The following is a 21,385-nucleotide window of genomic DNA, read 5'->3' on the forward strand; positions in this document are numbered from 1 at the left end:
GTCCAATTTACAAGTTTGCACTTAAACCTAATGCACCTAAACCTAAGAAGAAGAGAAAAAATTAAGTACATTTGTATTTCGTAACACAGTTGAGCCATTTTCGAATCGAATCATGATTAATCGATTCAGAACCTTATGAATCGAAATCGAATCGATTTAGGAAATTGGCCCAGCCCTAATTATAAACTAACCTTTGATTCTACTTACTTTTATTCTTTTTCGTTATTTTATTGCCAGTTATGTAACACGCAATATAATACATAAGTTGAAAGGGAGCAGGAAAGAAGGAGATAAGTGCAGAGGCAGTGAGGAAGAGGAGACATGAATGGATGAGGGGATCCAGACAGCTGTTCTGTTTTTAAAACGTTTCACATGAACGGGCCTACGATGAGAAAACCAGGACAACCCAAACAATGTGAGACGTTTACTGAAGACTTGTGAAACTAAATACAGGCAGGGAAACAAAAAGTCTGCGATCGCGATAAACAAGTTCACATCCAAGTTGTCCAAGCGTTATTAAAACTGTTTTTCTAACAATTATCAATCCGAAACCAGGGAAATAAACGCTACAACCATCTGTGCCGTGTGCTATGCTACGGTCTTTGCAGGAGTCATTTAAATAATGGAATCGTTTTTTCACATTTCCCGGAGAAACTGACTTTGGTTTGGGAAGTTGGCAGTGGGAGGGTTGACCTTGGAAAACTTAAAAACGGGCACAATTAGCCCAGTGGCGTGCCAGGAAAATGAAATGGATTTCTTTAATAGCCTCGCTGCTTCCCCTCTGGAACGCTTCGCCTTCTCTGTGATGGTGCAGAGGCACCCCACCCAAACTATGTCTGGAGTAAGACCCAGTCCCCGATCCTACGTCCACTTGGCAGCGGTGTAGAGTAATGAATTAACTACTCCAGCTACTGAAATCTAGTAGCTTTTTAGTGGAGTGTTAATGCACTTTTTGGGGAATTTTTTCTTAAAGGTGTCGTGTGTAGAATTGTGTGGCATCTTGCGGAATATACTTAAATATAATTTTTGTATTTCTAAGTATGTTTGTATTAGTATAAAATCCCTACTAAAATACCTAATATATATATTCTAATGCTGCTACTAACTAAGTGTTTTGTACTTTCACTTTGGACAAAAGAATGTGCTTAAGCACTAAATGTCAACTAATGCTCACCTGAGAGGTAAGGGGGTGCAGACCGGCTGGGAGAGCATCAGGGTGTCAAACAACGAGAGCTGAAAGGAACATTTCAGGTTATGTCATGTGACCAGCCACAGATGTTATGTTATCAGGCCGCAATTAACACAATAAAAGCCCCTCCCCAACATTCATGCAAATAGAGTTAAACAATAGTTTGAACTGTTGGAATACATACATAAACATGTGGTGTGTGTGTGTGTGTGTGTGTGTGTGTGTGTGTGTGTGTGTGTGTGTGTGTGTGTGTGTGTGTGTGTGTGTGTGTGTGTGTGTGTGTGTGTGTGTGTGTGTGTGAGTATGTTCACCTGAACAAGGATTCTTGGCCTCTGTGGGGAAGGAAACGACACGTTGTGCATGAAGTGTGAGATGTGCCTGTGAAGAGATCAACAGAGAGATGGGTTATTGTCTCGCCTCTGTAGTTCAGGGCTGTGAAAACCCCTACGTACACTTCACTTTTTTTGTTTGCTACTGTAACCCTTCAAGTTCCCTTCAGGGATTAATAAAGCATTACATTTTCCTAACCGCTACATGCACTTTCACTTTGTTATTTTGCTCCCATAACCCTGCATGTTCCCTTCAGGGATTAATAAAGTGTTTTCTTTTTTTTGTGTGTCTCATGCTTGTCACTTCACCCGAGTGTATTTATTTTATATAAATTTCCCCAGTATTTTATCGATGCTTTAACTTATTGAGTTTATGAAAAACCCTTTCATATAAAATATACATCTTATCTTATCATCATACATCTCATCGTCTCAGCGTTCTGATGTTGGCAGCTAGCAACCATGTGATGTTCGCTAACTTCAGCAAGCAGCCTTCTGACGGCTAAGCACCGAACCACCACCCTGGGACTACGAGCCACGAGAACGACTATGGCCGCGGCCCGACCCAAACCCTCCTCCATCTCCTTCTCTCCCATACGACCAGCTCCCCCGGCGCCCCCCGACACCCTTACTTCTCGATGGGCAGAGGCTGCGGGCCCGAGACGGACAGCTGGTGCAGGAACACCAGGAACTTGCGGAAGGAGTCGAAGAAGGGCCAGCGGGAGAGCAGGCAGATGCACTTGTTGGCCGTGACGTGGCGGCCCGGCACCGGCTTCTTCTCCACCGTGGTGAGCAGACCCAGCTGGATCTTCTGCTTCTCGCTCAGCAGCTCCTCCGAGTACGGCTCGTAGAACTGGATGGCCGAACCGTACACCTGGTGGAGCAGAGACCGTTTCGATACTCGCGAACAAAACAAACGGCAAATAACGACCGCTTATGCTGTGAATCGCGCCTGATTGCAGATTGTACTCAAAAAACAGACGGAAGAGAACAGAGGGCAGTGGAATCCCCCCCCCCCCCCCCGACCCCATCTTCAGGAAACACCTGAAGACTGACCGACAGGAACGTCTGCATCTCAAGCTGCACTGATGTTCATGTTAATATTTAGCTCTGTTGTACCGTCGCTGAGGGAGTCAAAAGGCATCGGGGAACACGATAGATCTAGTGTAACCGTTTGAATTGCTACTCATACAAAACTAGTTTGGCTTTCATTCCTATGTCTGCTTTGTTCAAAAAATGTAATGTTCTGTTGTGTTTGTTGTTGTCCTCATGTAACTTTGGATAAAAGCGTATGCTGAATGAGCGTCATGTAAACGATAAGAGGTAAGTGGACTGCATTTATACAGCGCTTTTGTAACCAATGGCCACTCAAAGGGCTTTACAATAATGCCCAACATTCAGCCTTTGGCTGGCATGTGGCTCAGGGGTCTGGAGGGGTGGAGGCCAGCTCACCTTCTCCCCCGTGGAGATGGTCAGGACGAAGGTGGAGAACACAGGCAGGGGGTCCTTGGTGCTGGGGGCCCAGCACTCGATCTTGGCCCCCATGGGCAGACAGAAGAGGGGCACGGACTCGGACAGCGGGAAGGACTCGTAGTCCTCCTCCGGGTAACGGAAGATGAGACCTGAGGACAGAGAAACACAAGGAGGAGGAAGAAGAAGAAGAAGAAGAAGAAGAAGAAGAAGAAGAAGAAGAAGAAGAAGAAGAAGAAGAAGAAGAAGAAGAAGAAGAAGAAGAAGAAGAAGAAGAAGAAGGAGGAGGAGGAGGAGGAGGAGGAGGAGGAGGAGGAGGAGGAGGAGGAGGAGGAGGAGGATGTTCATGATGTTGTTGTGAAGCAGAAATTTGAAAACGAGGGACGTAAGCACCAGTCTATGATTCTGTATTTATTTCTGTGCTAAAATACCAGAAAGAATTCACTTAACCTTCACATATCTAGTCAAATAAGTTATTTATTTAAAGAAACAAGGTCTTTGAAGTGAGGCGACATTATGTCAATATTAACTCCTTTTGTGAGAAAAAAATAGACTGACAAGTCATTTCAAAAAACATAAAAATTTGTTTTGACAGGAAACACTGCTGACAAAGATTACTTAAACAGCCGATTCACAGCGAAACATACAGCCGTAGATACCGACACTGTGGGTGAGGTTGCACAAATTCACACTCATGTGTTTGTTTAACGTGTTTGTCTTCTGTGTGTCGTGGTTGTGTATTTATTTCACAAGGAACCATTTCGCAATGTAGATTAAGAGGAATTCAGAAGCAAAGATTACAATTCATAAGTCTAGCAGATGCTACAGCAGTTCCCCAGATCCTATCTCCTAACTGAAGGCATTCTGTCAAATAAGGGTGTGGTTGTGGTCGGTTATAGCGGGAAACACATGGCATTGAGCGTTGCTGGGGTAAGCATTGTAGCTCTCTCGCCAGCAACAGTAAGACCCATAGGAAGTCGAGGCAGAGGGGATGAGCCATCGACCCGTGACTCATGACAAACAACAACACACAGAAAGGTTGGCATTCAAACACAATTGCAGAGCATTTCACAGAGAGAAAGTCAGAAACTCCTGCAAGCAAGGTTGCAGTGCAAAAAAACTGCAGTCGTAATAACATCAACCAAAACTCACCGGCTTTGTACGTGATGGAGTTGGACGAGGACACAGACTTCTTGTAACACAAGAACACATTGGAGCCCCACTGGAAAGACAAAAGGGACACAAGACACAAAGAGGGAACCACCGTTAGAGTCTCAGTTTAGCCGACGACGTTGGAACAAACACTTGAAACTCTGGAGGGTTCCACACCAGCACACAAATGGTAAATGGACTGCATTTATACAGCGCTTCTCAAACCATTGGCCGCTGAAATGATTTTTCAATCATTGCCTAACATTCACCCATTCATGCACACATTCACACGCCGACGGCGGAGTCGACCACGCAGGGCGACAGCCGGCTCGTCGGGAGCAGTCAGGGCGAGGCGCCTCGCTCAGGGACACCTCGGCACTCCGCTAGGGGGAGCCGGGGATCGAACCAGCAACCTTTCCAGTTACAAGCAAACCCGCTCGACCTCCTGAGGCACATGCCGCCCCACGACACCACATATCCAAACTCTGCGCACCCCCCCCAGGTAACCCCTATCCCCTCCTCCCCCTCCATCACCACTCACCATGCCGCAGTTGAGGTTCTTCTCCACCTTGCAGAAGGTGTGCGGGGGCGTCTCGCCCTTGCTGGTGACGATGACGCAGATGTCGGTGACGGCCAGCGAGTTCTGCGGCTGCACGTTGGGCCCCCGGCGGTAGTTGATGAAGATGCGCTGGGAGGTGGTGGAGCTGTTGTTGACGTTGGCACAGCGGCCGTAGGGAGTGGCCTGCAGCACCTCGCAGCCCTGGATTAGGCGCTCCTTGCCCTCATACAGCACCCTGTGGGGTGGGGGGGGACGCAAGGCACCCATGGGTGTCGCTTTAGAATGAGGGGACATCATTGCATTGAGAATCGCCGTACGGTTAGTTAACCTTTAACTATAGGTCTAATCGTGTTTACTAACGGGGTTCATCAGCCAAGGTGTTAATTAATACTTTTTGAATATGGTAGGGGTTAGGGTGGAAACTCACCCTAAGGGTAACCCCTATGCTAATGCTATAAACAAATGCTTAGTACTGCATTTAATAATGTTAAATAATGGTTTATAATTGTACACTTATTGTGTTTCTAATTAATGTGGCTGTCTATGGCTGATACTGACAAATGATATTCATGGAATAAGATGAGAAGAGATTATTGTGCGACATTTGGTATTGTTGTGATACAACTCAAATGCGCTCATTCCTGGAGCTAAAGATAAGGTAATCCATTTTGGCATAAGACTTTGCTGTTAAACCCTTTATACATTTTATTTTAATTATTTCAGTATGTGGATACTAACTTTCCTCTATTAGTCACAGCAGTTGCAATAATAACTGCTGTGACTAATCTCTCGAGCCTTTGCACTAGAGCTAGACTGGGTGTGCACATCATGAGTCCACTTACAATAGTATCTGTCTAACGGCAAATAACTGATAAGGTGCCACAGAAACGAACAAATGCATCGATGCCATTTAGTAAAACCAATTTTGATGCGTTTTAAAATGTCAAGACAAGGTGATTTCCCATCACCAGCTACCCGCTTCATTCCTAACTGTCATATGCTTGATCTGACTTCAAATCACCCCAATTATTTTCACGTCAAATTAACGAACAGCAGTGAGCAGAACTGTCTGAAGCACCCACTCTTTGCTAGCAAAACAATGCAGCACAATAATTATCGCCCTAAAATTATAGTACTGCAAGGCACCCATCAACACAAGAGTTCAGTACATCATCATCCAAGGCCGTGATGTTCCAGCAGAACAACCGGTAGCAGCAACGACCAACAAAAGCTTGAGACTCGACAACACACTGATGAAACCGTGTCAAAACATCCCAATAACACTAATAGGACTGTTGCTCCGTCCTTGCACTTGTGTGTTGAAAGCATCATCATTTGCAGACACTGAACAGAACGCGTTGACATTGACTGTACGCAGGTCGCTGGACATGACAACTTCATGAGCCAGCATGACAGAGGTGAATTAATGGATGCTTGAGGAAGCTGTGATCAAGCAGAAAAGCCTCCCCCACCAAAAGGAACTCAGCCTCATTTAGACTCGTACACAACATTCCCTTTCCTGTCTCGGCAAAATATATACACATTTTAATGTTTTGTGTATTCTATTTTAGAAGGTTTTATTGTGGTTTGTACCATCACTGTTTTATGCTTTTTTTCCATGCCAACGAAGCCAACTGTGGAAGGGAGGGATATAGAGGGAAACGCCGAGAGAGCAAGAGAACAAGTGAGCCAGAGAGACAGAGAGCGAGAGATTCAGGCATAGGGATTTGAAAGACCTGAAGGGAGAGAGAGAGAGCGAGAGCGAGAGAGCGAGTGTGAGAGTGCACGACGGAGAGAAAGAGAGATCAAGAGAGCGAGCAAGAGGGAGAGAAAGCAAGAGAGAGAGCAAGAGAGAGAGAGAGTGAGCGAGAGAGAGCAAGAGAGCGTGAGTGAGCAAGAGAGAGAGAGAGAGTGAGCGAGAGAGAGATTCAGGCATGGAGATTTGAAAGACCTGAAGGCTTTTGCACGGTGGCTCCTCTTTGACCTGCATTCACCAGGTAGGAGTGTCACCCCTGTGTGGAAACCAAGATGGCAGATAGCGCCGCGGCGCTTCAAAGTGCCGCCTGCTCGACGCGGGCTAATGTCCACACGTCTGGCCCAGAAACCAGGCTCTGGGCACACCAGTTCACAGGGAGTGCTTGGTGAAGCAACTCATGAGTCACTGTCTTGATATGCGAATGGTTGATTTCTTTGTTTGTTTTGGGTACAAAGCAGGGCCGACTCAACCCAGCTGTTTCCGGTGTCGCTTCTTTTGACTCAGCTATAGAACTGAGGGAGAACCTTCAAGAGAAGCAGAGGAGAACCGGAAGACATCTTAGGAACTGATGGAGAACCTTCAAGAGAAGCAGAGGAGAGCCTGAAGACGTCTTAGGAACTGAGGAAGAGCCTTCAAGAGAAGCAGAGGAGAGCCTGAAGACGTCTTAGGAACTGAGGAAGAGCCTTCAAGAGAAGCAGAGGAGAGCCTGAAGACGTCTTAGGAACTGAGGGAGAGCCTTCAAGAGAAGCAGAGGAGAGCCTGAAGACGTCTTAGGAACTGAGGGAGAGCCTTCAAGAGAAGCAGAGGAGAGCCTGAAGACGTCTTAGGAACTGAGGAAGAGCCTTCAAGAGAAGCAGAGGAGAGCCTGAAGACGTCTTAGGAACTGAGGAAGAGCCTTCAAGAGAAGCAGAGGAGAGCCTGAAGACGTCTTAGGAACTGAGGAAGAGCCTTCAAGAGAAGCAGAGGAGAGCCTGAAGACGTCTTAGGAACTGAGGAAGAGCCTTCAAGAGAAGCAGAGGAGAGCATGAAGACGTCTTAGGAACTGAGGGAGAACCTTCAAGAGAAGCAGAGGAGAGCCTGAAGACGTCTTAGGAACTGAGGAAGAGCCTTCAAGAGAAGCAGAGGAGAGCCTGAAGACGTCTTAGGAACTGAGGAAGAGCCTTCAAGAGAAGCAGAGGAGAGCATGAAGACGTCTCAGGAACTGAGGGAGAACCTTCAAGAGAATCAGAGGAGAACCGGAAGACATCTTAGGAGCTGATGGAGAACCTTCAAGAGAAGCAGAGGAGAACCGGAAGACATCTTAGGAACTGAGGGAGAACCTTCAAGAGAAGCAGAGGAGAACCAACCAAGAAATCTGTTGGAACGAGAAGGACCTGGTCATTGAACTGCAGTAGCGGGACGACAGCCTTTTGTTCTTAGAGGTCCTCTCTCTCCCTCTCTCCCCCTCCCTCGCTCACTCAGTCTCTCAGTCTCCCCCCCCCCCCCCTCTCTCTCGCTCTCCGTCTCAAAAGAAAGAGAGCGTCCATGAGAGAGATTCCTCGCGGCCGGTTACATTCAGTCAAGTGATCCAAGCGTCACCGCGTCACACGGCTGCAGGGCTTCCACCCCCCCTCCCTCCCTCCCCCCCCCCACCCCCCCACCACACATACACACACACACACATCAACAGCGATGTCAGCTTCTCTCTCTCTCTCTCTCTCTCTCTCCTTCCATCAGGGTCCATCAGACACTTTGTGAGGGAAGGAGATCACTGAGTAACGGCCGTGGAGCGAAGCGTTCCCCGGTGGACAAAGAGGACCGCTCATGGGGAATGATTCGGGGAGGGGGGAACCTCCAGGAGGCCTGCCCAGCGTTTGCCAGGACGTTTAAAAAGGAAACGGCACAATGAAGACAGCCCCAGCAAACGGGCACCACAGTCGTTATTTGTGTAGGGGAATTAACACTTAAAACCCGAGCATTGGGGGTATAGGCCCTAAGGGAGGAGATGTGCCAAGATGCAAATGGCCCTTTAAATGACGGCATCATCTGGGGCTCTCCTGGCGCCGTGTCAGCCAATCGGACGAGAGGAACAGCACTAACACTAAAGCACCAGAGATTGGGCCGGCCAGGTGACTGATTTAAGTGTTTGGCTCTTCGTGTGCCAGGATCTGAACAATGGCTGAATCACAGACCGCCTGCTCTTCATTCCCAGTTAAGGAGTGAGAGGTATACAATTATGATTGTTACCATTTTATAACTGTAGCTCTTGGCTGTTCCAGTGGGGCCAACAAGAACAAAGATACAATTATGCCGAGAGATGGCCTTTAATCTGGCTTCAGGGAGAGGCTGTAATCAAAGCCCATTCTTACTGCCATTGCAAAGTTCAACAGTGGACCTCACAGAGTGGATGTGAAATACACAAAGCGTGTTTATAGTGTGTAGACTACCAAGTCTCATTAGGCTGAACTTAAGTGCACCTGATTTCTGATTGGCCAACAAGTCAGGGGAATCCCTGTATAACCTGGTCTATAACCTATAAACTGGCCTCCCAGCTGGCTGCCTGTCCGTCCAGGCGGGAGTAATCACTCAGAGGAACCACGGCGGGACATATGATCTGCTGTTTACACATATTTGAGCCGCCTCGCACCGCCGTGCTCCCAAACCCGGTCCACAGTCCACAACGTCCCATCCCCCAAACCGTGCAATGGTAAATAGACTGCATTTATACAGCGCTTCTCTAACCAGCGGCCACTCAAAGCGCCTTAAAACACTGCCTGATTTTCACCATTTCGTGCACACATTCACACATCGACGGGGATGTCAGCCACGCAAGGCGACAGCCAGCTCGTCAGGAGCAGGTAGGGTGAGGCGTCTTGGTCAAGGACCCCTTGAAACTCAGCTAGAAGGAGTCGGGGATCGAACTAGCAACCTGCTGGTTGCCAGCCGCCCTGCTCTACCTCCTGAGGCACATGCCACCCCCATGTCACATGCCACCCATGGAGTCCTTAACAAATGCTTCCAACACTGAGCTTTGGTTTTCTTGGAACCGGCGAGGTGACATAATGCAGAGCCCTGCTCCGTCTTGGGAGACGTGTGAACGCGTGCGGTGTGGAAGTACAGGCGTTGACATTCAGCAGACCAGAGCCCGTGGAACTGGAACCTCTAGTTATGAGTTATTGTTCCGAGGAACCGAGAGGGAAACACAGGGCACGGGATTGGTTGCGACATTCCACCAAGGCTGGATCCATCTCGCTTCGGACAGACAAAAGATGTGTGTGAGGGAGCCAAGATAAGCAAGCGTTGGAGTTGCATCATCCTTTCTGTTCCCTCGCCTCATTCACTGGGCTGATTCAAGGTTGAGGCATGACAGTGAAATAGCCTTTTTACGGGAAGGACGGAAAAGTTTTGCCCCCCATATGAGCAAATAACGTTGCAAATATTGACACAGCGCAGCAAGCGACCAGCCCTGAATCAAGAGACGAGCGTGTTATAAACACACCGGTCCTAAATGCCCAATTACCCCCTCCACTCAGGACTCAAAACACCCGTTAATGTCTCCCGTTTGAAGTCAACCGTCACCTAAGAAAGGAGCGGATCGCCTAGCAACCCCGGAACACTCTGTCTGCATTCTAAAATGGAGTCGCTCCGTTCCACTCTTGCTGCAGGCTTTCTCCCTGTCCAGTTCAATTCAATTATATATTTGTATAGCCCTAAATCACAGGTACAGTCTCAAAGGGCTTAACAGGCCGTTTGTTTATGACACCCCCTTGACCCTAGCACCCCAGAGAGCAAGAAAAAACTCCCTCAATTAGCAAGGTAGAAATCTTGAGAAGGAACGCAGAGCGGGAGGATCCCTCCTTCAGAGTGGGGGATCCCTCCTTCAGAGTGGGGGATCCCTCCTTCAGAATGGGGGATCCCTCCTTCAGAGTGGGGGATCCCTCCATCAGAGTGGGGGATCCCTCCTTCCCCCAAGGCTCATTAAGGCTCAACATCTTAAATCGGGAAGGTCCGCTGTGAACCGCACACATGCCACATTAGCCTAGCCTCGGCCCTCTCTCCCCCCTGGTGGGGGGGGGTCCGCTCACCCGATGTCGATGAGGGGGGCCTTGACGCGGCACCTCTTGTAGCAGAGGAACAGCTCGGGACTCTTGAGGCTGCCGTGGTTGAGGTTGGCCTGCAGCCCCCCGGGGGTGCTGTCGATGCAGGTGAAGCCCTCCGGCACCGCCTCCCCTGCCGAGCGGTTGATGACCGCCAGGTCCACGATGGGCGCCTTGGGCCCGCTGGACTTGGTCTCAGACAGGTCCTGTTCCAGGGGCGTGGACTCATCCGTGAGGCCGGCCACCACGAAGTAGTCCGTCACACGGTGACCTTTGTCCTCGATCATGGCTGGGCGGACCTGGGGAGGGAGGAGGAGGGATCAATAACACTGATATTAATATCATGGTGAAAAGAGAAATTGTATTGTCGGACAACCCCACCCGTGTTTGTCCGATGTGTGATGGGGTTATGGCTAGTTGTAGCTAGTACTAGCATAGTAAGCGCAGTTAGTGCTAGTATAGTTTGCACTAGCATGGTTGTCATTCCCTGCATAACAGATTCAGTTTACAGTCGATGCAAAAGGACGGCACACAGTGAGCAAATCTCCACGGCTGAGCACAAAACCGATGACTTTTATTTTGATGATAAACATGAGCCTTTGATTGGTCAGGATTGAGCTTTGGTTGAACCTGATCGCCCAACGAGCAGAGCTTTGTACGCCCCCTATGAGGAGGGAAGGGGCTAGGATTCAGTGGTTGATCCCCACGGTTGAAGGAAGCTGGTTTGTGGTTTGCTGCTCCATCAAACCTTGAGCCACACAAACTGCTCTCAGACACAGAGAGCTGAGGGGACAGACACCGATCGCCCGGGAATGCACCCGGTTAGCGACTGTGGAGTCCCATTGAGAATAGGAATGGAGCCCTCATGCTAATGCAGGATTGGTGATTAACTTGTTCTTAGCTGAAGCGTATGTCTTGAGGCTGTCGCTGTAAAAGGGAGCGGGGAAAACCAGTAAAGAACTCTTGATCACCGAGGGCCGGACTCACTCACACACACACACACACACACACACACACACACACACACACACACACACACACACACACACAGAAGATCAAGACGTCGGGAGAGAGCCTTCGGCGTCCAGACTCCTGCTGAACTCAAAGGAATGTTTCAAAATGCCTGCGTGAGCATAAATCAGGAGGACATCTTAAAAAAAGAAAAGGGAAAATAAGTGTCAGACCCTCGGAATTTCTTTTGCCAGGGATTGGGAACGCGTCCGCCCCCACCGTTGATCCGGAGAGACAGAGCTCTTAACTGCAGACCACAAAATCCAGAGAGATAGTTGTTTGTCCAGTGAAATTTAATGAGTCAGATACGTGTTTGCGACGGTGGACACAGTGGAACGGCGCTCCAGGCAACAGGTCCCCCTGAACCATGTGAGGATCAGGCCTAGTGCGGACAACCAGGCCTGCTCATGAACACCAGCGCAAAATTACGCTGGTGTATTTGCGTAATATAATAATATATACATTTATTTATATTTGTTGTTGCGTTATATTTGTAACGTGGGGTTTGCTGCTGCTGGAAGTGCAATTTCCTGAGGAAACATTCCCGAGGGATTGATAAAGTTCTTATCTATCTATCTAAAAAACTTCACAATAATCTGCCCTTTAGTTCTGTTTCTGTTAACTGCAGTGCCATTCTAAAAGGCCAAAAGCAAACCCACACAACGGACAAAACAACGTTTTATTTTCAAAAAGATAAGTAACTTAAAAGAAAAGGCACAGCGAGCAAATAACTTGCAAAGACGTCCACATGCAAGTCGCAGAAAGGCCCACGAGGCCAACATTTCCCAGCGGTGAGTCAGCTGTGACTTGCAGCACTGGTTAAAGAGTTCAGGCGGTAGAATCACGCACAGCGTCACATTGTACACCACATGTTCCTGCAAGACCTTCCTACCCAGCATTTGATCTTAATAATCTCCTCTGTCCATGAAACCACTGGGCTGCACTAACAGACACAGAAGTAATGCATTACTGTATTTACCTTTTAGTTGTGTGTGTGTGTGTGTGTGTGTGTGTGTGTGTGTGTGTGTGTGTGTGTGTGTGTGTGTGTGTGTGTGTGTGTGTGTGTGTGTGTGTGTGTGTCTTTCAATGCGTCATAGTTCACAATATGCTCTTAAATCCGACTAGACAAAGGATAACTAAAGGCAGAGACCATTAGCAGCCTAACGAGTTGAATATCAGGAGCCAGCCTGCAATTACCAAAGCAGATTATACCGGAGCAGCACAATGACTAATGCACGCTCACAGGAGTTATAAAGTAAAAGTGGCCGAAATAATCAGAGAGGACAAAAGCCTGAGCTGGCATGGAGGCAGCGGATTGGACCAGACACCGACTGACCCACTTCCTGTTCGTGTCGCGCGTGCACACACACACACACACACACACACACACACACACACGAGAGTCCGCCACGTAGATGAAATTAAAAAGACATCCTCAAAACAAAGCCGGTTGCCACAGTAACGGTGCCGCGGCCAATCAGTGCAGGGAGGAGCCGCAGTGTCACCCACCAACGGCACAAACGCGACCCGATAGCTTCCTCCTCGTGCAGGGTGGGGGGGGGGAGACCGTAGACCTCTGCTACCTCTCTCTCTCACTACACACAACACACACCAGGGAGAACGCTTGTCTGATTTCATCTTCCCCCCAGGCCGGCGGTATTTCACTACGCTGTCCATCTCCTGCTCAGAGGCCTGTCCACCAGACCCCCATCCCACCGCGGCCCTCGCTGCTGAGCACAAACACCAGGATCCGTTTGCACCGATGGTCATTTGAAAGGATATTTGAAGGAAGAGGACTATAACGGCAATGAATTGCACAGAGGTCAAGAAACTGCAGTGGCCTCCACACACACACACACACACACACACACACACACACACACACACACACACACAAACACAAACACACACACACAGTGTGGAAATCAGAAGCTCCATATGAACACGCATCTTGAGAAAAAAGCGATTGTCATGAAAGCCATTCAAGTTATAAATAATAATAATTCATTTATTTTGTATAGTGCCTTTCAATGACCCAAAGACGCATGCAGAGAAGGGGGGGACCTCACTAACCACCACCATTATGAAGTATACTTTACATTAATGACAAACAGCAATACATGTTTACATTTACATTTAGGGCATTTAGCAGACGCTTTTATCCAAAGCGACTTACAACAAGTGCATTTGTTACAATAAGTACATTTGTCATAAGAAGTGAAACAATATATCGCCTGTCTGTACAGTAAAGATGTTCATAGAACCAAGTGCAAGTATTACAATCGCTAGGCTAACCCATTCCCTGTGTAAAGCAACGATAGCAGCTACTGTAGATGCTACACAATTAAGTACCTTGAATAAGTGCAATGTGCAAGTGCCAGTACGTACAACATTCAATGGTGGCTGTGCATTGGTTTCTATGCAGAGTCGAGGTGATCTCTGAACAGGTGAGTTTTGAGTCTTTTGCGGAAGCTGGTGAGCGACTCTGCGATCCTGACATCGGTAGGGAGTTCGTTCCACCACTGAGGTCCCAAAACATAGAAAAGTTGTGACTTCGCTGATCGACTTCGCTGATTGTTTACAATGTCATATACGGTGAATGAGGAAGTGAGAGAGGGGTATGTGAGAATCAACACGCTCATCTGGTCTGAATCAAATCCCCCTGGTTTGATTTCAGAAAGCAGAATAACTCCTCTCTGTCTTCCTCCTCCAGAACCATGGTGGACTCCCAGGGTGAAGGCCAAGGGTGAGATTCAGCCGCTACAGTCAACTCTTCCATTACATTTTCCCCAACGCTCAAAAACAATGTGAGAGTTATCGCTTCCCTCGCGTGACGCATTTCCAAGTGAAACAGGAAGCCAGGGCTGCCATTTAACATTGGCGCGGACGCCTTCATCCCTCCGAATTTGGTTTGAGACAGCAACTGGAAAGCATGCGGAGAAGAGGTGCTGGTTTGTAACGCATGCCCACACAGACAAATGTGTGAGGACCCAAACACTTCTAAACACATCCCTTTTGGTTTCACTGAGTCTGTTTTCTACAAGTGTGAGCACACATTACCCCAGACAGGATCTGAGGCGGTAACTAAAGAATGCTTTGCATGCCGATGTTCAAACTAAACCATGGAGGGACGTCATGTTTACATGGGACTGACAGTGCTGTCTCCGTGTTTCCATCTCGTCGGTCCACCATTTCGAGAGAAAGGTTGCACCTTAAGGTTCCACTCAATTACAACTGCCTGCACCCACCCCAGCCCTCTCCAGCAGCGAAGTAGTGATAGGTGTGTGCATGTGGTTGTAGAATCATCTAGACTCTTGACAAAAAGGTGCTTCTGCATTCTTGCAGAACAGAACTACTTAATTCTCATCAGTGTACCGTCATCCATCCGATAGATTATTTGGAGCCTGAGGCCACTACTGGGATGTTTTTCTTTGAGAGGACCAGGTTGTTGCGAGGCTGGAGACAACATGAGTCCACTCAGGCTCTCCACAGGCTTGGCACATTGTCAAATTGTGTCACAAAACATGCCGTGTGCGACACAAAACAACGAGCCCGAAAACCTAACAAACCGCCAATCACACAACATACAGCGTCCGATGCAACGCGGCCCGTTTGTGTGTGATGACAATCTCCCTGTGAAAATATCCGGTGAGACAAATCAGCATGCATTCATTTACTTCGTTTGAATGCCACCAGACAGTTGTCACCTTTTCTCTCCACACACAGTGTGTGTGTGTGTGTGTGTGTGTGTGTGTGTGTGTGTGTGTGTGTGTGTGTGTGTGTGTGTGTGTGTGTGTGTGTGTGTGTGTGTGTGTGTGTGTGTGTGTGTTCTGGCGTCGGTTCTTCCCCCCCAGAGTGCACCTTGCAAAGTGCTTGTTTCCTGCTACGCCCACCCAGGTGGCAGAAGGTCACGCTAAATATAATGAATGATATGCTGTGTTGAACTCATTTCGGATGTTGGAGCAACAAACACACTGCACCCAACTGCGTGCATTCATATAACTCACAAAGAAAGTGAAATAGAAATAGTGTAGAATAGAAAGTGGATGTGGACATCGGGTTGTCCATTTAACAGTACACGTCTCCCTAGGTAGACTCCGGTTCTGTAACAGTAAACTATGTCACAGGGATTGTAACGACACACATTGCATCATGGTGATCCTTGTAGGCCCACTATCAACGCTGCATACAATAAGCAATTCAGCCTGATTTTATTATAACCTCAAAAGGAGTTGTATATCGTACCATATGACATCATAACTAGAAAGCTGCTATAAAATTCAATGCAATAAAACAACAGATTTCCCTTCTCCTCGAGTGGGCCGCAGTCTTAGACGCTTGACAACCAGTCACTATTTACTTTACCCACCCCCCATACAGAGCTGTATCTACGCATGTGGTTGTTTGCCGAAACACGCAAGTACCCACAACGTTTGTAACCCCGCCCCCCACCCCCTTCCTCCCTGTCCAGTCAACCAGCCAACCACCCAGCGCCATACAAACATCTCTTTGTGAGATGCACCATAGACCAACATTGAGGCTGCCATGACAACCGCGCCCCCAACAATACCAGGTTTCACTTCAGGGCAGCGCCTCGTGTTACTATCACCCTGCAGATCAGACATGATGACGGCCGTAAATAGTGAGCGGGAAACTGTGAGGGGCTTCACACAGACGGCCCACGCCGGCGACGATGCACGTGGACGCTCGATGCAGCCGCGCTGTATGCAAACAGGAGATGCAAGTTGTTGGGAGCACCTCTGACCAGGCTGGGCTGGACTTGTTGCGGCATGCAGAGAAAACAAGATTCACCCACACAGCACACTGGGGCGCTAGTTCGATCCCCGGCTCCTCCTAGCTGAGCGTCAAGGTGTCCCTTAGCGAGACACCTCACCCTGACTGCTTCAGACGAGCTGGCTGTCGACTTGTGTGGCTGACTCCGCCGTTGGTGTGAATGTGTGCATGAATGGGTGAATGGGTGTGTAAATGGGTGAATGATAGGCGATATTGTACAGTGCTTTGACCGGCTACTGTTTAGAGAAGTGCTATACAAATGCAGTCCGTTAACCATTTACCCACAGGACATTCAAGTGTTAATAATAGCTGAATGCATTGGGATTACAACGTGTATGGTTGTGCGGAGAAACAAGAACTCAAAGATAAGGGGTTTAATGTTCCTGGTGAGGAAATACGCTGAGTTGAAAACTGCCCGTAGTCAACTTAGGGAGTAGTTTGGTAATTAAAAACGTTTCTGAGGGAAGGAGAGTAACCAGTGCCTGCATGTTGTTGTATTTTGAGGGTTTTTCCACCCTGAGAAGAATGGGTCTGGCACTGATAACACATTTTTTATTCATTCATAGATTACATCATAGATCAGATCTTAAGCTCTACAATTGTACTTTGCTAGAAGTTCTCAGGTAAGGGTAGTAAAAATGTCAAAATTAAACCAGTTTGCAATTCTGTGAAGACCATCTAAGAAAAAGTCCAGAGTTGTTCAAAGTCAATGAGAAAACCGGACCGTTTCATTTCATTCCTGTTGTAGCACCCTCAGGTTGGGGCCTCACTCTCTGGGCCTCACTCTCTGGGCCTCACTCTCTGGGCCTCACTCTCTGGGCCTCACTCTCTGGGCCTCACTCCCTAAGCCTCACTCTCTAGGCCTCCCTCAGGCTCCAGGTCTACCCCCCCAGGCCGGTGGCTCCCCTCCCAACCCGGGCAGAGAACCAGTTTGTCCCCTGCTCCTGGTGTCAGGTGTCTACTCCATTGTTTGGGCTACGCACTGCTCTACTGATCAGGAGGACAATACCGGCCTGTATTACACTGTATATTCTCCGAAGATCCCACATGTTAGGTGATATGACATATTAATCCCAGAATTAACTTAGCTACTGATGGTGATATATATCAACAGGATTAGCTAAAATAATGCTAATAACTCTGTGTGTGTGTGTGTGTGTGTGTGTGTGTTGAAGTCATGGCAAAGAGGACGTGGGGGGGAGGGGGGAGCAGGGGTTGTCTCCAAATGTATCCTCGCTGTGACCTCATCGCTGCCGGGAGCACACACACACAAACAGTGCATCTATTTATGTGCAAACCGGTGTGTGTGTGTGTGTGTGTGTGTGTGTGTGTGTGTGTGTGTGTGTGTGTGTGTGTGTGTGTGTGTGTGTGTGTGTGTGTGTGTGTGTGTGTGTGTGTGTGTGTGTGTGTGTGTGTCTCCTGTGATGACACGTGTGGGTGCACGCCCACGCATGTGCTGGACAATGGACGGCCCTGTCGTTCCTCTGCCTCTTACTACAGCGGAGATCCTCCGCTCAGATCCACTCTGTCTCCACGTTACAACCCAGCCCTCAACCACTGCCATGGCTGTGTGTCTGACATCACAACAGAGGAGGATAAACCGCACTGGTCGGCCCTGATTGGACGCACAGCGGGGAGACCGAGAGGGAGCGAGGCATGCTCACAGCACAGGGGTTGGAGAAGCCATTCTGACGAGAGAAGTAGCCGCCGGGCCAGGGCAGTGTCAGTGCGACCGCTTCATATACCGTCTGACAGCCAGAGGCAAAAGGGGAATAAACCGTTTCCAGGGTAACCGGTGGCCATTGCGTACATTTGCCCCCGAGGTTCGAACCGTGTTTGGACAGTTACCCGTAACGCTGCCAACAACACAGTCATGGCGGGACGCGACAGGTCCGCAGACAGACAGTTTGTCCTGATTTGACACTAAAATGTAAATAGAGTAGGGCGATACGGTATAGGGTTTGAATCGCGTGTGTGTGCGTGTGCGCGTGTGTGTGTGTGTGTCCCCCAAATGGCCGTGATAAATACACGGTGATGAAAGCGGGCCAAAAGCTTAGGATTGAGGACGGTCCCGACCTGACAGCAAACGACCCGGTTTGGACCGGAGGATTAAGGTTTCACCGGAACGACACCGTGACCCAGCGCTCGAGGAGGGTTTGAGAGAGGGCAGGTCCGACCTGCCCTCTCTCAAACCCTCCTCGAGCGCTGGGTCCTGGAAATGGGGACTGAGTCAGGGTTCTCATACACACCAGACATGACGAAGACAAAAAGAGAAAAACAGATGACAGCGTGGAAACATTATTCCCTCCCCTACCCCTCACACTCACACTCGTTCATTCATTCATCCCAGACTGCTCAGTCTCACCGCTTCCTTGTTTTTCCCCGGCACAACAGTGCAGCCATTATGGCCCCACAGGTGTGTTCAACACAGAGCGAAGAACAGAGCGTGTTTTGGATCAGACAGGCAACACGTCAAAAGGAAGTGTACCACGCGCAACGGGAGAAGTTGTGCTCGCGCGCACACACACACACACACACACACACACACACACACAAGAAAAAAGAAATGGCCGCCAAATCAGTTGGAAATAATTTGCATCAGCGGTGCCCCAGAAGGAGGGGGGCTGGGGGGGGGGATAGGCTAGGTTAGCTGGGGAGGGCAGAGGCTGAGCGCTAAAGCCCAAGCCGGCATCACAAGACCGGGGCCCACCTGCAGCGGGTGGCCTGCGAGACCCGCGGAAACAAATTCTTTCCGCGCCGAGGTGAAAGGGAGAGAGGGCAAACTCGTTGCCCTCGCTCACCGGCCGAGACCCTTACATTCCCCGGCGAAACACAACAGGAGCCGGACCGCCCGCAGACACACTGCGAGGGCCGGTGTAGTGGCTCTAAGGTGGATAAGAGTTATCCTTGTTTCAGTGGGAGACGGTTGATGTGAAAGAGCCTGAAGGAGCAGGATAACAGGTAAGCAGACCCAAACAAAGAGGACGACGCAAACATGGTACAGCCTTGTTTGAATGATGGGGGGGGGAACTGGTGGCTGATCCCAGCTCTGAGCAAACTCTTCCAGGTAAGAATCAGTCACAGTCTGCCTTCATTGCTCACTGCCTAACAAAGCAACGCTGGAGAAGGAGAAGGAGAGCTTTGCACAGGCCTGAGTAATCATTTCCCACCATCAACAGAAAATAAAATAATATTGCCCCAACGATACCTGTCCACTTCTTCGTCAGAGACGTCTACTGCTTGTATTCACGTGCCGGGAAACACTTAAATCATCAGGTGAAAGTCACTGAACTCTCATTCGCCTCGGAAAGGCAACCAACCAAGTTTATCATTCATTAACTACCCACGCAACACATCAAAGCAAGCAGGCCTATGCACTATTTTTTTATGCTTCAGTCCAAACACACATCAATTGTGAATAAGCATGACTGACAGCCATGCAGTCTATCTATCAAGTTTATTCTGGTCCCAGACAGTAAATGCTCTATACAGATGGGGGAAATCAATTTTCCAAGCCAGTCTGCCTGCTGCCAATGCTGCCGTGGACAGCCTGTCCACTTCCTTATTCTCTGGGTCACCTGACAGGACCTCTGGGAGGGAAGAGAGTAGCGGCGGTGTCAAAGTACAACTCCAGCACTGAAGTCTTGAGGTCACCTTGACCTTTCCTTTCACCTCAAATCAAAAGGCGAGGAGTGGGTGGTCCACCTACACTTCTAAAGTAGGCTAAAAGCATGACGCGCGCACGCTCACACACACACACACACACACGCACACACACACACACACACACAGTTCTGATGTGTATAATTCAAATTGATTGTGCAACAGGTATTTCCACACATATCAATTCAGGGTTAGGCATCACATGCATACGCACGTGGCGGAGATTCTCGTTTTTTGCCTGGTACGTCGCTGCAGAACAGGGAAGGAAGGATTGTGTTTTAGCTTTCCTTATGCACAGCTGGCTATAGGAAGTGTTATATAGTTATGAGCATGTGGCAAGCAATATAAGTATGGTGGGTTGACGTCAACATTCACCAACCAAAGACTAATCTATAGACATCTGCTGCGCATTTTGTTCCTTATGGGTTCGGTCAAACGCCAACTGTCACATACATCAAAGCATTAGGAATCACCATAAAGTCAAAGTTTGTGGATTTTCCATGAGTAACTCATCATACCCCCGCATGTATGAAGTTATCAAAGGAAGTGTTGTTATCAAAGGAAACGCACATAGGACTGTTTTTAAGTGCATCATCAGAACAACAAGTGTTGTGTTATTATCAAATCATGCAACTGAGCGATCTACACAAATGTTGTCCAAAACTCAAAAGCTGCTTGCAACAATCAACAAGTATCTCACTCACACACACACCCCTCTCCCTGAGAGGTGGCACCTGCCGGGTTTGATAAGGAACATGAGCCAAGCAGCATCCATTATCTTGATGGGGGGGTTGGGGGTGGTTAGAGGTGGGGAGGAGTAGGGTCGTTAGTATTGTGTTCCCCAACTAATGCACCCTCCTCCACAACGAAAGTGGGTCAACTTTACTTCACACAGATACCAACGGGGGGGGGGGAAGAGAGAAACACCCCTGGTCGGGGAGAAGGACCTGTAGAGCCGGGATGTGGAGGATCACAGCGTTATACTGTTCACCCAACGCACAGGAAGATGAAGACCACCTCACACATCCAGTCAGTAGGGAAAGAAGTTTGAGTTCAACAAAGACGCAGACAAAGTTAGCCCTCATTTAAACAAGCGCATACCTTCTGTTCTGTTGTTGTAACACCAAAGTAGAAGGCTTTTAACCCACATTGCTGAACACAAGGCGGGTACTCACCAGCTGTTCAGAGCGCTGACATGAAGAAGACACTTTGTTGCTGTTCCACCTTTACTTGTATCCCCCTGGTTGGTATCTCCCGACGGAGGGCTGCTCTAAGACACCCCCGACCTCCTTTTAGCGCAAAACAGATAAAGCCAATGTGCACCGCGACACTTTCACGTGAAGTTGTCGGTCGAAGCGGGCGCCATGTTGGTGTTTGGGGCTGATA

General features: G+C 48.7%; 1 protein-coding gene across 2 annotated transcripts in view; it reads right to left on the bottom strand.

The window, feature by feature from the left end:
• The window catches only part of dennd4c (DENN/MADD domain containing 4C), a 46,686-nt gene extending 25,301 nt beyond the window's left edge, over positions 1 to 21,385 (bottom strand). For both annotated transcript variants that reach the window (XM_079757933.1, XM_079757932.1), the window contains exons 1-8: positions 21,175 to 21,385; positions 10,520 to 10,830; positions 4,682 to 4,934; positions 4,141 to 4,210; positions 2,971 to 3,140; positions 2,151 to 2,392; positions 1,501 to 1,567; positions 1,175 to 1,233 (exon numbers count right to left, since the gene is read on the bottom strand). In XM_079757933.1, the coding sequence (XP_079614059.1) occupies positions 1,175 to 1,233; positions 1,501 to 1,567; positions 2,151 to 2,392; positions 2,971 to 3,140; positions 4,141 to 4,210; positions 4,682 to 4,934; positions 10,520 to 10,818 (1,160 nt within the window). In that variant the 5' untranslated portion in view covers positions 10,819 to 10,830; positions 21,175 to 21,385. The remainder of the gene's footprint in view (positions 1 to 1,174; positions 1,234 to 1,500; positions 1,568 to 2,150; positions 2,393 to 2,970; positions 3,141 to 4,140; positions 4,211 to 4,681; positions 4,935 to 10,519; positions 10,831 to 21,174) is intronic.

The sequence above is a fragment of the Pollachius pollachius genome, assembly GCF_949987615.1.
Source record: "Pollachius pollachius genome assembly, chromosome: 20".
Taxonomy (NCBI): domain Eukaryota; kingdom Metazoa; phylum Chordata; class Actinopteri; order Gadiformes; family Gadidae; genus Pollachius; species Pollachius pollachius.